Below are 14,274 nucleotides of genomic sequence, written 5' to 3' on the forward strand. Positions count from 1 at the left end.
TGGACTCTGCTCGTTATAGAAAGTAGTAAAGTTACACTTGAGATAAGTACAAAATCATAACAGGCTGGCTCAGAAATGACCGTCATCATAAGAGGATCAGCCTTGAACTTCATACAGGTCTTTGGTCAAAATTAATCCAAACAACACATAAACATCTTAGTAAAGCTAGCTGAAGTTCACAGTAGTCTTCCAAAATGTTGTTAAGTCTTAACTTTGGGAAGCTCATGAGTAGGTAGAGACTGTTATTTTGGAATGAAATGAAAAGACTTTTTAAATATGTCGAGTATTTGAGGAACGCGTGAGAGATGCCAGTTCAATTCTGTTAGGCCAGGATGCAGCTCTTTCCAATTCACATGACCTTCTCACTGTTGGACCGATCAATCACAGCTGCAAACAACAGCAGTTGGAAGTCATCACAAAGAGACATAAACATTGTCAAGTGACTTGGGTTGTAGCCAGGACCTGATAAGGCTAGAAAACATTTTCTCAAAGATTGTTCTTTTAAAAGCCATAAAGTGTGACTGATTACAGGAACTGATCACTTTAATTTTAATTAAGTTTTGTTAGTCCCAAGTGGAATCGCAATGAACGTGACGGACAAATCCGCGATGTGTCTTTTAGTTCAGTTATTTTTTATTCAGCAATGTATACATTTTTTAAAAAACATAAAATCATCCACCAAACAAAGCAAACATCAAACATGCCTTAAAGCAAATCAAATACAGCTAAGCCTTCCTATTAGCAGATATATGAATATATTTAATTTAAAAAGTTTACTTGAGAGCCAGAGAGAAAATGTAGAGAGGGACAGATACAGGGAGAGGGACTGAGGGAGGCAAAGAGAGAGAGGGGAAAACAAAAAGAGAAGGGGGAAGAGTGAGAGCAAACTCTCATTTGCCGGCTCTCTCTCCAAATGCCTACATTGACTATGGCAATGAACACAATCCAGGTCTCTCACACGGGCAGCAGGAACCCAATACTTATGCCATCACCGGTGCCTCCCAGGGTCTGCATTAGCAGAGAGCTGGAGTCAGAAGCCAGAGGTGGGAACTGAACCCAGGTACTCTGTTGTGGGACATGGGTGTGTTACCTGCTAATCTTAACACTGCTCCCATATTCCGCTACTCTGGGCAGCTAGGGGTCACAGGAACTCACAGACTTACAACACATGCACATTCAGAGATCCTAAGTGCCTTTGTAGACAGTATCTTTTTTTGGAAATAAAGAATTCTGAGTCAGAAAACTGTGAGTGGCTTGAAGAACACAGCTTACTAAATTAGTCTCTGTTCTTACAAACTAGAATAAGCTCATCCTTTGGGAGTTGGGAAAAATATACATCTATATCTATATATCTATATCTATATACTCTACACTCCAGTTGGTTGCCCGGGCTAGTTTCCATCATCAGTGAGACTGTCAGGGTGCTCACTCTCTCCAGCGCGTGTGCCGTGTCCCCGGTGACTTGGAATAGCAGGAAGCACTCGGTTTGTCCGGAGCGGTTCTCCAGATAGAACTGGGGAGAAAGAATGGAAAGTGAAACTCTCAAGGTCTGCCTCTCGCAGAGCCTCAGGAGGAATGGCGCCAAGTCCGCGGCGCTATTCCTAACCCTAAAGGGCTTGTCTTGGTGACAGCAGGGCTCTGGAGGAAACCTGTGGAGACAGATCTGCTCAGGCTTATCACATGCAGACAGGAATCTCAAGGACCTACAAACACAAGATTGCATCAAGTTGGATAGCAAGGCGACTGGGCCGCGCATGCCTGGCAGAGTAGCTGGGGATGGGTCAAGTCAGCACAAGACTCTACACAAGCCCCAAGACATTCATTCCGGGCTTTGATGCAAAAGGAAAAGCACTGTGTGGTCTTGGATTGCTTTTAAGTAGGGCTGTGTTGATCAAAGATCCTTATCTTCCCTTCTCTCCCGGAAGGCAACGTCATCAGGAAAAGCAAAGCTCCCAGGCTGTGCCAGAGAAAAGTGTCCTTGGCTTCCCCAAGCCTCACCAAGATGCGAGACCGAGTGACTCTGTCCTTAACCACATGCCTTTGTGGCTACAGTTCTGCTTAAGCACAGATTCAGGCTTGAAACTGATTCACTGATAAAAAGGCTGCCATCCAAAACTGTCATTTCACACAAGTCAGCGAGTGCAGAGGGACTTTTCCGTCCAGGAAGAGGTGTAGGTTTCTGGTACTGTTTTTGGACAAATCATCCCACTGTAGTTTTCTATATGCAAAAAGACTCCACAGTTCCAGAATTTTCTCTTGGTACCCTTCCAACTCTAAACTGGGAGAGAACAGATATATAGCCTATGTACCCTACCCAAATAGCATGCACAGTGTTTTATGTGTGTGCTCTTACGGAATTCTCCCAATCTTATTGGGCTGGCACTACCGTAATAGCCAAAGTGAAGGAAATAACACACAAACAGAAAGGTGAAGGAGCTCGTCAGAAATAGTTAGGTCAGCTCCCAGATCAGCTGCGTGGGTGGAATAGGAAGAAAAAGGTGGCAGGAAATGACAAGAAATGACAATCTGGCTTGTTTTATGAGGCAGCTGACTCAGTATCCTATACTTTTTTTCCCTGGCTCTGCTACTTACTAGCCAAGTAAGGTTGTAGAAGTCATGTAACCTTTTCTGAACTCAGTTTTCCCATCTGTACAATGGGAATAATAGCAATAGTCATAGACCTTGTCTCAGTGAGAATATATGACTTTAGAATCTCAGGGTATTGGGCCCAAGAATACTTGTAACAAGCACCCCAGGTAATACTTGTGGCCATTCAATTTGAAGATCACTGGCACAACAGAATATATGAATATTATGATTATGAGAGGTTTTTTGTATAAAATATTATGAAGTAAATCAATAATATCAAAAGTACTCCTGAGAAACAGCTTCTCCTTCCTGCTCAGGAAGGCCTGCACCATGAGCACGGAGAAAGTGCACATTTCTGACTGTCCCACAGGGCAAGGAAACCAGGCAAGAGGCCAGGCTTAGGAGAACTGTTCATTTTTATAAAATTTTAGGGGCTGGCGCTGTGACATAGCCAGCATCCCATATGGGCACTGGTTCTAGTCCCAGCTGCTCCACTTCTGATCCAGCTCTGCTATGGCCTGGGAAAGCAGTAGAAGATGGCCCAAGTCCTTGGGTCCCTGCACCCACATGGGAAACCCAGAAGAAGCTCCTGGCTCCTGGCTTCAGTTCTGCACAGCTCTGGCCATTGTAATCATATGGGGAATGAACCAGCGGATGGAAGATTCTCTCTCTCTCTCTCTGCTTCTGCCACTCTGTAACTCTGCCTTTCAAATAAAAATAATAAAAATAATAAAATTAATTTATTTGAGAGGCAGGAAGAGACGGCTCATCCAAATGACTGCAATAGCTGGGCTCCAAATCGAGGTCTCCCATGTGGGTGGCAGAAACCCAACTAGTTGTGCCATTATTGCGGGAAGCTGGAGTCCCGAAGCCAGAGCTGGGAATCAGGTGTCTTAATCTGTAGGCAAAAAAAAAAAAAAACAAAAAAACAAAAAACCTTGCTCCTGAGGGAAGAATTTTTAAGACACCCTCTTTTTTTTTTTTTTTTTTTTTTTGACAGGCAGAGTGGACAGTGAGAGAGAGAGACAGAGAGAAAGGCCTTCCTCTGCTGTTGGTTCACCCTCCAATGGCCGCCGCGGCCGGCGCACTGCGCTGATCCGATGGCAGGAGCCAGGTACTTCTCCTGGTCTCCCATGGGGTGCAGGGCCCAAGCACTTGGGCCATCCTCCACTGCACTCCCTGGCCACAGCAGAGAGCTGGCCTGGAAGAGGGGCAACCGGGACAGAAGCCGGCACCCCGACTGGGACTAGAACCTGGTGTGCTGGCGCCGCAAGGCGGAGGATTAGCCTAGTGAGCCGCGGCGCCAACCAAGACACCCTCTTAAAGTTATTAAATGATACATAGAGAAATAAACTGTTATTTTTTAATAGTTCAAACACAAAAATTTCTGACCAGAGTATTCTTTTTTTTTCTTTTCTTTTTTTTTTTTAGATTTATTTATTTGTTAGTTACTCAGAGAGGAGGAGAGGCAGAGAGAGAGAGAGAGAGAGAGAGGTCTTCCATCCGATGGTTCACTCCCCAATTGGCCAGAGCTGCGCCGATCTGAAGCCAGGAGCTTCTTCCGGGTCTCCTACGCAGGTGCAGGGACCCAAGGACTTGGGCCATCTTCCACTGCTTTCCCAGGCCACAGCAGAGAGCTGGATTGGAAGTGGAGCAGCCAGGTCTTGAACTGGTGCCCATATGGGATGCCGGTGCTTCAGGCCAGAGCGTTAACCCGCTGCACCACAGTGCTGGCCCTGTTTGTTTTTTTAAATAAGCATTACCAAATTGTATAACAATTTAAAGGTTGTCTCTATTTTCCCATAATTTCCAAGTTTTGGTGCCTTACAATCTCTTGAAAAGTGAAAGTGTTAAGTAGGAAAGTTAGATATGAGCTTATGTGTGTGTGGCAGGCCATATGTCCAGCATATGCGCCTACCTCTCAAAGTCCTCCTGACAATGTTTCAGGGGCAGCCGGGTATTCGCATCCTGCCCTGCCCCCTTCTACCTGGTAACCTGCCAGGTGGGGAGTCCCCACCCCTTCTGCCTGACAAATCTTCCACAGTCTCCTGGTGCAGCCCAGGATCGGCATTTCAAACACCTCTAGGGGGTCCTGCCCACCTTCCTCCGGTTTGATAACATTTGCATCCAGAGAGTCCTTTGTTTCAGGAGGAGGGAAAACTCAGGGAGGAGCTTCTTAACATTTGCATCCATAAAGTCCTTTATTTCAGACCTTCAAGGGAAAACTCAAAAGTTTTTCTATTTACATCCAAAAAGCCCTTTGTTCCAAGAGGAGCAGAGGTGGGGAAGCAAGACCCATCTCCTTAAAAACCCCTGGCATCAACCGGACTGCGCGCTCAGCCCTCTGCCTCTCGGCTGAGCCACCCGCCTGGTCTGGCCAGGTGTACTCTCTTCACTCAACCATGTAACCTCGCTCCTCCCCACCCCTCAGTCCGAGCGACTGCACTCTCTCCCAGGTCCTGTCTGGAGAGGTGCCCATCCGTCCTTACGGATGTCCCTTCCCTAATAAACCTCGCTATTTTACTTTCCACTACTCTGTCTCACGCCTGAATTCTTTCTTGCGCGAAGACAGAACCCTGCATTTCTCCGGTAACAAAAGCAATATGAAATAACATTTAGTTGCATCTAGGGGTTATTAACGTTGGTAAATAAAGCTGAAGCCGACTCATAGCACTTACATTTTTGGTCTGGTAGAGGAGCCAGGTTGTTCCGAGTGAAGGGAAGCTCCCTGATTTTGGGTCGGTTTGGGGAGAGATGCTGAAAATTTTGTCCTGAGAAAAGGACATGTTTTCGTCATTTATTTGAGACTCACACAAGAGCAAACCATAACATGCAATGGATAACAGAATCATACAGATTTTTAGGACGGAATTTAAGGTGTTAACAATAGCAACGATTTTTACTGCTATAAATGAAAAGGACAAGGTACCAGAAATCGCTTGTGAACAAACCAGTTTCAATAAAATGTTATAGTTTGTCATGTCATAAAAGTTGGAGAGATAGAATATACATATTCACCAAATCTGATGAATGAACGGAGCGTGAATAGGAGCTCTCTGTCTAGAGCAGTGTTCCTGAATCCTAAATCCCAGAGGAGTTATCTGAGCTTTCAGGTAATTGCTTCTGCCCTGCGCACACCCTGCTCAATGGATCAGAATCTCCAGGGGGCAGGGTGAGGCGCACAACTGTATCTGCTCCCTGGTCGTTCACTAGCGCAGTCCGGTTAGACGCTGACTGCCCGGCCTCAGGTGAAATCCTGTATGCACTGTAAGCAGTGGTGTCCTCCAGCTGGGCCTGCTCTTGAGAGCTGAAGATCCCATTTAGGGAATTTCGTGAGCTGGTTGGCGTCACTCTGGTGTTCTGCATTGCCCGCGGTGGAAGCGTTTATACCATGGAAATCAGCAAGCACTAATTTTACTCAAGCATTCATCAACACACTACCGATTACAGGAGATGCATGTTTCAGATCTCTGAAGATAGGAGGGAGGACAGGAAGGTGATTTAAGTCCATTTCACGGGTTGGCTGAATGACATAATGAGTAGGAGTCTGGGTCCTTGCTTCTCTGCTTCCCCCTTTTTCAGCTGTATGACCTTGGACAAATGATAGCACCTCTCTAAGCCTCAATACCTTCCTATATAAAAAGGTGAAAATAATTCAGCCTTTTCCAGTTATGAAGAAGATTAAGTTGGAGGATGAGTGGAAAGCATTTAACTTATAGGGCGAAGCACTCAATAAACATTCGCAAAAAAGAGACTTTAATTTTTTGCCTGATGGTCTCCTGAGAAGGTGTTCAAGTCACTACAGCAATTCTCATGGATTTTAAGAGACTTTGCTTTGGACAATGCAGTCCTTAGCGCAATGGGTTGGGGGAGGCAAAAATCAATGAGCCAGTCAACCAAAGCACTTGCCAAGATCCACCTGGTTTCTATTTAGGTAAATCGAGGGCAGCCATCGAGGCAGTGGTGTTTGATGGGGCTTCAGCAACGTTTGCAGCCTCCCTGGTGGACCTTTCAGCATGTATTTTAACTTCAGGAGCCATTGTTTATAAAGAAAGCATTTCTAGATAGAATTACATGAAAACTCGCAAGAACACTGGAGCAGAAATCCGTAAAAACCAGGAGATGAGATAATGGTAATTGTAGATAATGTTTATTGAACACTTACTGTCGTTAGGGCCTGGGCCAAATGCTGCAGGCATATTCTCATTCAACCCTGAACACCCCCTTCCTTTGTGAGACAGATACTGTTATCTTCCTCCTTTTATAAAGAAGGGTCCTGTGGCTTGGAGGAGTTCTTCAATGTGATAAAGGTCACATGCTGGAAATTTCCAGAGCCTACACTCCAACCCGTGCTACAGTGTCTGACCCACACTATCGTGCTTCCCTAGCAGTCAAAGCAATACTGTTAGATGGGAGAAGTCGGCAGAGAAGGTGGGAAGTGACTTCAGAGATGGCGTGAAGGTTCAAGTTCATTCCAAAGAGGCATTTCCCTTGGTTTGTGAGGAATAGGGTGGAGTTGTGCACAGCCCAAAGCTCTCTTATTTGTGCTGCAGGTACCAATAGGGAGTCTCCAGCCTACAGCGACAGGGTTGGGGACCACTGTCCTAAAATAAAAGGGCAGGAAAGATTTTCATAGTTACATGAAGGAACCAGCGTTCAACAAAAATTAATACCAGTAATGAATAGCGATCTTTGGCAATCATCTATTGGGCACCTGCTGTATTGCAGACTCCAGGGCTCACAGACAGAGAGATGGCAAGGGCTTACAGTGTATGTGGGATGAGAGACAGGAAACTTGCAATTTTAAACTCATGAGTAGTGATGTGGGAGTAGGTGAGGCCATTGAAGAGGACAGAAGCATCCCCAGATGTAGAGCTGCTCTTGAATCACATTGACCTTGCTTACAAGTTGGCTTGGCTGATTCCTCGCTAGCTTGGTGAACTTAAGTTTCCATGTCTTCATCTGCAAAATGGGAATAAAAAGTCCTCTCCTGCATTGTCGTGGAAAGCGAAGTGCACACCAGGTGAGCTACTGAGAAAGACTGAGGGGGATTTCAAGCTAGTTCTTAAAAGATTATAGGAATCGAGCCGGCGCCATGGCTCAATAGGCTAATCCTCCACCTTGCGGCGCCGGCACACCGGGTTCTAGTCCCGGTCGGGGCGCCGGATTCTGTCCCGGTTGCCCCTCTTCCAGGCCAGCTCTCTGCTATGGCCAGGGAGTGCAGTGGAGGATGGCCCAGGTGCTTGGGCCCTGCACCCCATGGGAGACCAGGAAAAGCACCTGGATCCTGGCTCCTGCCATCGGATCAGCGCGGTGCGCCGGCTGCAGCGGCGGCCATTGGAGGGTGAACCAACGGCAAAGGAAGACCTTTCTCTCTCTGTCTCTCTCTCACTGTCCACTCTGCCTGTCAAAAAAAAAAAAAAAAAAAAGATTATAGGAATCGGTCACGCACGCACGTAGCACAGAGAAGCTAAAACAATAACATGGGCAAAGAAGAAGTCAGTGAGAAGGGATCGGGTTTTCAAGGAACTGAAAGAAATTCAAGGAATGGTGAAGGAGAGTGGGGGTGGGGTTGGGCTTTTGAGAGCGAAGACACAGAAGCTGAGAATAGGAAGTGAAGCCAGATCAAGGCCTAAGGGCTTTGGGTTCCCAGTTAAGGAATTTGGCTTTTGAAAGATGCAAAGCCCCTGCTGGGTGTGAGAGAGGAGTCACAGGATGGGACCTATGCAGCCTGTCTGGGAGGGAGGATCGAGTGGAGTGGCTGGGGTACAGGGCCCTCACAAGGGAGGTCCCTCCACAGGCTCATTCACAGCCAAACCATTCAACTGCGGTGCATCCACTACTAAATTTTTGGGCTGGGATTTTTTTTAAAGGTTAATTAAGTTATTTTAAAGGCAGAGTTGCAGAGAGAGAGATCGGGAGAGACAAAGAGATCTTCCATCTGCCTGTTCACTCCCCAAATGGCTGTAATGGCTGGGGCTGAGCCAGGCTAAAACCAAGAGCCTAGAACTCCATCCAGGTCTCCCACGTGGGTGCAGGGGCCCAAGCACTTGGGCCATCTTCCATTGCTTTCCCAGGCACATCAGCAGGGAGCTGGATCAGAAGTGGAGCAGCTGGAAGCTGAATAGGTGCTCATTTGGGACGCAGGTGTTGCAGGCAGAGCTTAACCTTCTGTGCCACAACTCCAGCCCGAGAGCTGAGATGTTGAGCTGAGACATCTGCACACACCTATCTGAATAGCAATTTCTGGAACTGGGAATGGGTGAACTGCAATTTCTGGAATTAAATAATTAAATTCACTAGCTTTTTTTTTTTTTTTTTAACATGTCAAGAGTCTTCTCCGTTGCTTGCAGAGACTGCCTGATCCCTTCCTTGTACACTCTTGCTGCACGAATCACAACTTTTTGAGAAACAGATGCAATTAACACCTTCCTTGCAGCTGATGTCATGGAGACAGCCACCATCTTGTAGATCCTCGGAGCACCCATTCAAGGTGACTTGACTTTCTTGTCTCTGGACTGCGATCCCAGTAAGTCCCAAATACCTGTCGTTCTTCCTCATTCTCAACCAGGTTGATTTGATCTTTGAGGACAGGCCACAGAGAGCATTGTTGCTGGGATGGCTGAGAATACTCTGAAGAGGGAAGTTCTCTCTTAAAGGGGAAAGGAAGTGAGCACTTTTTTTTTCTCTTGCGACGGCTTATAAATAACCAGGCTAGCAGAAAACACCACAAGGCTTTCTGTTCCATTTTCTCTGAAAGCTTGCTTGCAATGAATTAAGCTGATGTGCTCCAGATTCCAACTCATTAGGATAAGTGCCTCATTCCCCATCGCTCTACATCTAGCCCACTGACAGGTCTCAATAAATGTTAAGCAGTAATCATTACAGCCAAATGCTCAGGGAGTGTTGCTGATGTCAGCAGAGGATAGCGGATGCCCGGAATTCAGACAGTAGTGCTGCGAGCCAATATCATTTCTACTCAACGTGGGGCAGGAAAAGAGAAAATCCAAAGAGAAAGGGACTTTCCAAGTTCAGGGCAGTAGCACAGAGGTGTGATTTATAGTATCCAATTGCTTTCCTACTTTAAGCTTTCACAGGAAAGTTACGTATGCTCAGTGGAGACATCCCCTAGGTTTAACCATCTTAGACCAGCAATCTAAACCAAATAAGCGAAAGGTTTCAAGTGCAGTGAAGTAGTTCCAAAACAGCATATCAAATTGGGTTAAAAATGTCACAAATAAAGATCGTAAGGCAGAGACATGTTTTTATTTGGGGGGGGGGAGAATGTAATTTATAAGAAAACGGCATCGTAGACAACTGGCAATCATATTGACAAATAGGACTTAGAGATTTTTAAAGAAAGAAACCTGTTGTCATGGTGATGGCTTCCTATCGAGGAAATCTGGGTTCAAGTTCTGAATAGTCACTAATTACCTGTAAGACTAGGCAAATCAGTTAGCTTTTCCAGCCCCAAAGAATTGTAACTGGAAAGGGCCCCATCAGACAATAGGGTCCCAGTCCCTGGAGGCACAGTGTAAGGACATTGTGGCCCACACAGACCTGTTTCTTGCTTTGTCTTTCAGAGTTCATTCGGGGAGACAGGGAGCTCTCTAGGTCACTCCTGCAGAGGGAACTCCATGCAGAAACCTGGTTTTACAGGTGATGGAAAATCTGAGAACTCAAAGAAAGCGCAAGGTGAATGAACGATCCAGAGAGGATCCATGGCCCACAGAGGCAGCCACCCCTAGGCTGGGAAGATAATGGGAGGAACTGGCATTGCCAAAGCCCAGACACCGATGGAAGCCAGTGCCACAGAGGGAGGGGCTGTGTGGAGGGCGCTGGGAGGAGACAGAGCCTGTTACCGATGCCATAGGAAGGACTGCTCTTTTCCCCCTTTGTCCAGCTTCTAAACTTCTGTCCCCTACTAGCCAAAAGGCACGCGGCAAGGGAGCCTGGGAAGTGTAGTTCTCAGCTAGAGTGGAGCCTGGGAGGAGAGGCAGCCGATCGACACATTTAAACTTTCTTTAAAGCAAAGGCCGCCTGCAGATTTTTCTCTATGATACAGTGATTAGCCTATGATCAGACAATAGGAAAAAAATGTGTGTGCACAGGAGTAAATAATACTATGTGTAGGTCACTGTCCTTTCAACTCCTTTGATGTTAACAGTTATGTGCAACCCTATGAGTTAGGTATTTCATCCCATTTTTTTTTTTTTCCAAGATGAGGCTCCAAGAGATGAAGTGACTGTGAGGAAGTAGCAGAGCCAGATTTCAATCCAGACAGTACAACTTTAGAATCCCTCACTTAACTGCTGATGCACACTATGTCGTGACAAATTATACGATAAACACTCAATCATCATTCAATGAGTGGTTGTCAGACAAAGGTCTTTCCATCTGAAAATCTATTCAATTTGTATCTAAACATGAGAATAATGTCAACTAAAAGTCATTTTAGAAAATCTATATCCCTTAACCATCATTATAGGCTGATGAGTCATGGGAGATTTATTCTGTCATGACTCAGTTGTCTAGTATGGCTCCTACTTTAATAAGCACTCAAAAACATTAATTGAATGAAAAAAATGCTTTGGCATAGGCATAGCTAATTTCTCAAGATTTTCTTGGCGAGTTTCCCTTCTTTTTTGCTGTTTGGTTGGGTACTGAACAAATCCCCAAACCACATTTATAGTCTTTCCTTTATTTCCAATAATGCAGACATTTTTGGAAGGCACCTGCAGCAGACTCTACTTGCTCTTTACTATCTACTTTCTCTTCTCCCTTGGAAACAGAAATCCAACTTTGGGTGGACAGCAATGTGCCCGCCTAAAACACTTTAATTCCCAAGCTTTTTCAAGGATAGGATTAACGTGTGGGACAAGGGCAGATGACTTAACGGGAGCAGATTCTACTGTCTACTTCCTTTTTCCCATTCCACCAGCCACTGAATGTGAAGTGCCCTGGAGGATTGAAGGCACGTGTTGGGCTGTGGCGCACACAGGTGGGAGGAGCCCATTTCCTTGGTGGTCATGGAGGTACCAAGTGTCTGGGAAGTGCCTACTATAGGATTCTTTCCTAAGAAAGCAATAAACTTCTGTTACTTAAGCCACTGTGGTTTCTATTACAGGCAGTGGAACCCAATCCTAACCGATACAAAAGAGACATCCCAAGGTTATCCTTGGTAGAGAAGAAGAACAATGTTTTCAAATGTTCCAAAGAATTTTCTAGAAAGAAGGCATTTGCTTGGCCAAGACAGGACTAACTGCAGAGCAAGCTGAATTGAGGCCTTGGAGACCACGACACTGTCAAAAGGTGGCAGACCCGTGTGTTGCCTTCCTCAGGCTCCTGTCGGAGAAATGCAGACATTAGTAGCCAAATGCTCCCGTGGCGCTTTCTTCAGATACCAGGAAATAGCCTCAGTGTGCTCATCCGTTTTTATCCCGAGCTTCCCGGCTGTCACTGCCCACCAGCAGAGCCATATCCTGCCTGGAGGGCTTCAGGCAACAGCGCATGTCAGTGAGAGCAGAGAGCATCCCAAACCTGAAAGACCGCTCTGCCTTCTGAAAGATATGTGCCTCTTCCCCACTTGTTGAAAACCACACTGCCCTCTTGGGTCTTACATTTTGCCTACTTTTGATAGAAATGAAGACTGAAGAAATATATATTTCTTCTCTTTATCCTACCAAAAGCAAAAACAGCAACGGAGACAGTGGTTAGGGAGATCTGATTCTGCGCAGTGCGATGCCAAGAAGTGGTGTGGACTCCATGAACCTGGGCTCTGTGGCTTCCACCTGGCGTCCAGCAGGACAGCAGCTACTCGGATCCAGCCCATTCATGCCTCATGGGTTTTTGGGTTTGATGCTGCCAGATTTTTCAATTTATGAAGAGCTGCTAATATTTTAGATTTTTACAAAAAAGGTTGTGATTTTTAAATGCCGCCAATCCACCTACAAACAAACAAAGGTAATGTGGTCCTGAACGTATGCTGGGAGCTGTATTTCAGTCTCTGCTTTAGAGCAATGATTCTTAACCTTTGGCGTGCATCGGAATGATCCAAGGGCTGTTCAGGAAAAATAAACTCTTTAGTGGGACAACTGCTTATAAATGGGTGGGTGGGGAATCTATACGTATTTCATGTATATAAATGCAGATAGGGATATATTGTGTAAAACATCTCTGGAAGGATTAGAAACAGACGCTGGTGGCTTTGGGTGAGGGAGGCTGGGTAGGTGGGGGACAGACAAGGCAGGAGCTGGTGGCTTTGGGTGAGGGAGGTTGGGTAGGTGGGGGACAGACAAGGCAGGAGGGAGACTCACCATGTAACCCTTTTGCTTAGGCTGTTGAGACTTGAGACATCTTTCCACATAGACACAAACAGCGCGTTCCCATCTCCCCTCCTCCCTCCTCGGGAGATGTAGGGTAGAGATTGAATGCCTGCTTTCAAAATAGATAATCACCGGGAAAAATCATTCCCGTGGGTGGGTGATTTCGCCGCTGTTAAGAATCGGCGCCCCTGGGAATACTAGCATTCCTGCTGCAGGCCAGCAGACGGCCCAGGTTTTTGCTAGAAGGATGAGAAAGCACATTCTTTCACTTGATGACTGCTCTTGGGGTGGGCAAAGAGAATGCTTCCGGAGTTTGGAAATCTCCTTGGGGAAAAGGAGGCCCCAATCCCCCCATGTGACTCTCACCTTGCCCTCCGGGCTGCTGTGCCTCAAGCTCCCAGCCTAGAATGGCAGGAATCATCTCCTGTGCAGAGCCTGCGGGGATGGAGGGGAGTGGAGGAGGGGAGACCGCGGACATTACCTGCTGTCGGACTGGGTCGATGCGGAAGATGTGGTGGCCCCGAGACCTCCTGGTGACCAGGCCGGGCTGTGAGCAGTCTGTCTAGCAGCTTATCTGAAGAAGACAGGGTCCAAGCTTTGCAGGAGGACGCCTGATTAGAATCACCACCCCACGGGCCATCCTGCACCGCCTGGCAGCCGGTTCTGTTATTCAGCAGGTCCTGTTCGCTTCGGCTTTTCTGAGATCGCTGGGCCATCGGCTGAGTGCCTGGGCTCAGGCCAGCGTGGGAAGTGGCCCCATGGGAGGCAGTCAGGAAGTTATTGCCCAGGGTGATGGGTGGGAGACTCTGTGTTCTGATTGGTGGCAGCCCCTTGCAGGCCAGAGGTTTCTTTTCCGGCAAGAGATATTTTGAATTCTCAGAGGTCCTCTTCTTAAAGTCGACCACAGCCACCTGGTCGCCAGGCTGCCCTGGGCAGTTGGTATCCACGATGCTGTCGAAGGTGGTGATGATGTCATCGACTTCCGAGGAGTCCTCTCCCCTGTGCCGGTCCCGGCCCTGCTCCTTCGGGGGAGCTCTGTGCTCTTCTTTCTTGTTTTTGCAGAAGATTTGGTTGAGCACGCCGAGACGTCCCTCCTTCTTCTGCGGCCTGCTGTTCTGGGGGGGCAGGGGTTGAGGGGGCTCTGCTCTGTGGGAACAGAAAAGCACAAGAGGAGTACGTGAGGATGGGAAGTGGAGCCCACAGCACGGACCAAAAGAGCAGCCCCACCCCCCAATTCCGGCCGCTTGATGGCCGGGTCTGAGATCCAGCAGGGATGCTCCCGAAGCCCGCTCACATCCGAGGTGCTGGTCCCAGAATTCCCAGCGCCCTTCGCTCTCCTCCCCCAGAAGTGCTTCCGTAC

The 14,274-nt window shown here is 47.1% G+C and overlaps 1 protein-coding gene across 3 annotated transcripts in view; it reads right to left on the reverse strand.

The window, feature by feature from the left end:
• Positions 1-615: 615 nt before the first annotated feature.
• The window catches only part of ANKRD55 (ankyrin repeat domain 55), a 118,042-nt gene continuing 104,383 nt past the window's right edge, over positions 616-14,274 (reverse strand). For 2 of the 3 annotated variants that reach the window (XM_051853443.2, XM_051853445.2), the window contains 3 exons: positions 13,396-14,060; positions 5,268-5,360; positions 3,992-4,325 (listed from right to left, as the gene is read on the reverse strand). In XM_051853443.2, coding sequence (XP_051709403.2) covers positions 4,042-4,325; positions 5,268-5,360; positions 13,396-14,060 — 1,042 coding nt within the window. In that variant the 3' untranslated portion in view covers positions 3,992-4,041. Of the gene's footprint in view, positions 1,514-3,991; positions 4,326-5,267; positions 5,361-13,395; positions 14,061-14,274 lie in introns of those variants that run through there. The other variant, XM_051853444.2, reaches the window with a different exon arrangement.

The sequence above is a fragment of the Oryctolagus cuniculus genome, chromosome 14 (genome assembly GCF_964237555.1).
Source record: "Oryctolagus cuniculus chromosome 14, mOryCun1.1, whole genome shotgun sequence".
Taxonomy (NCBI): Eukaryota; Metazoa; Chordata; class Mammalia; order Lagomorpha; family Leporidae; genus Oryctolagus; species Oryctolagus cuniculus.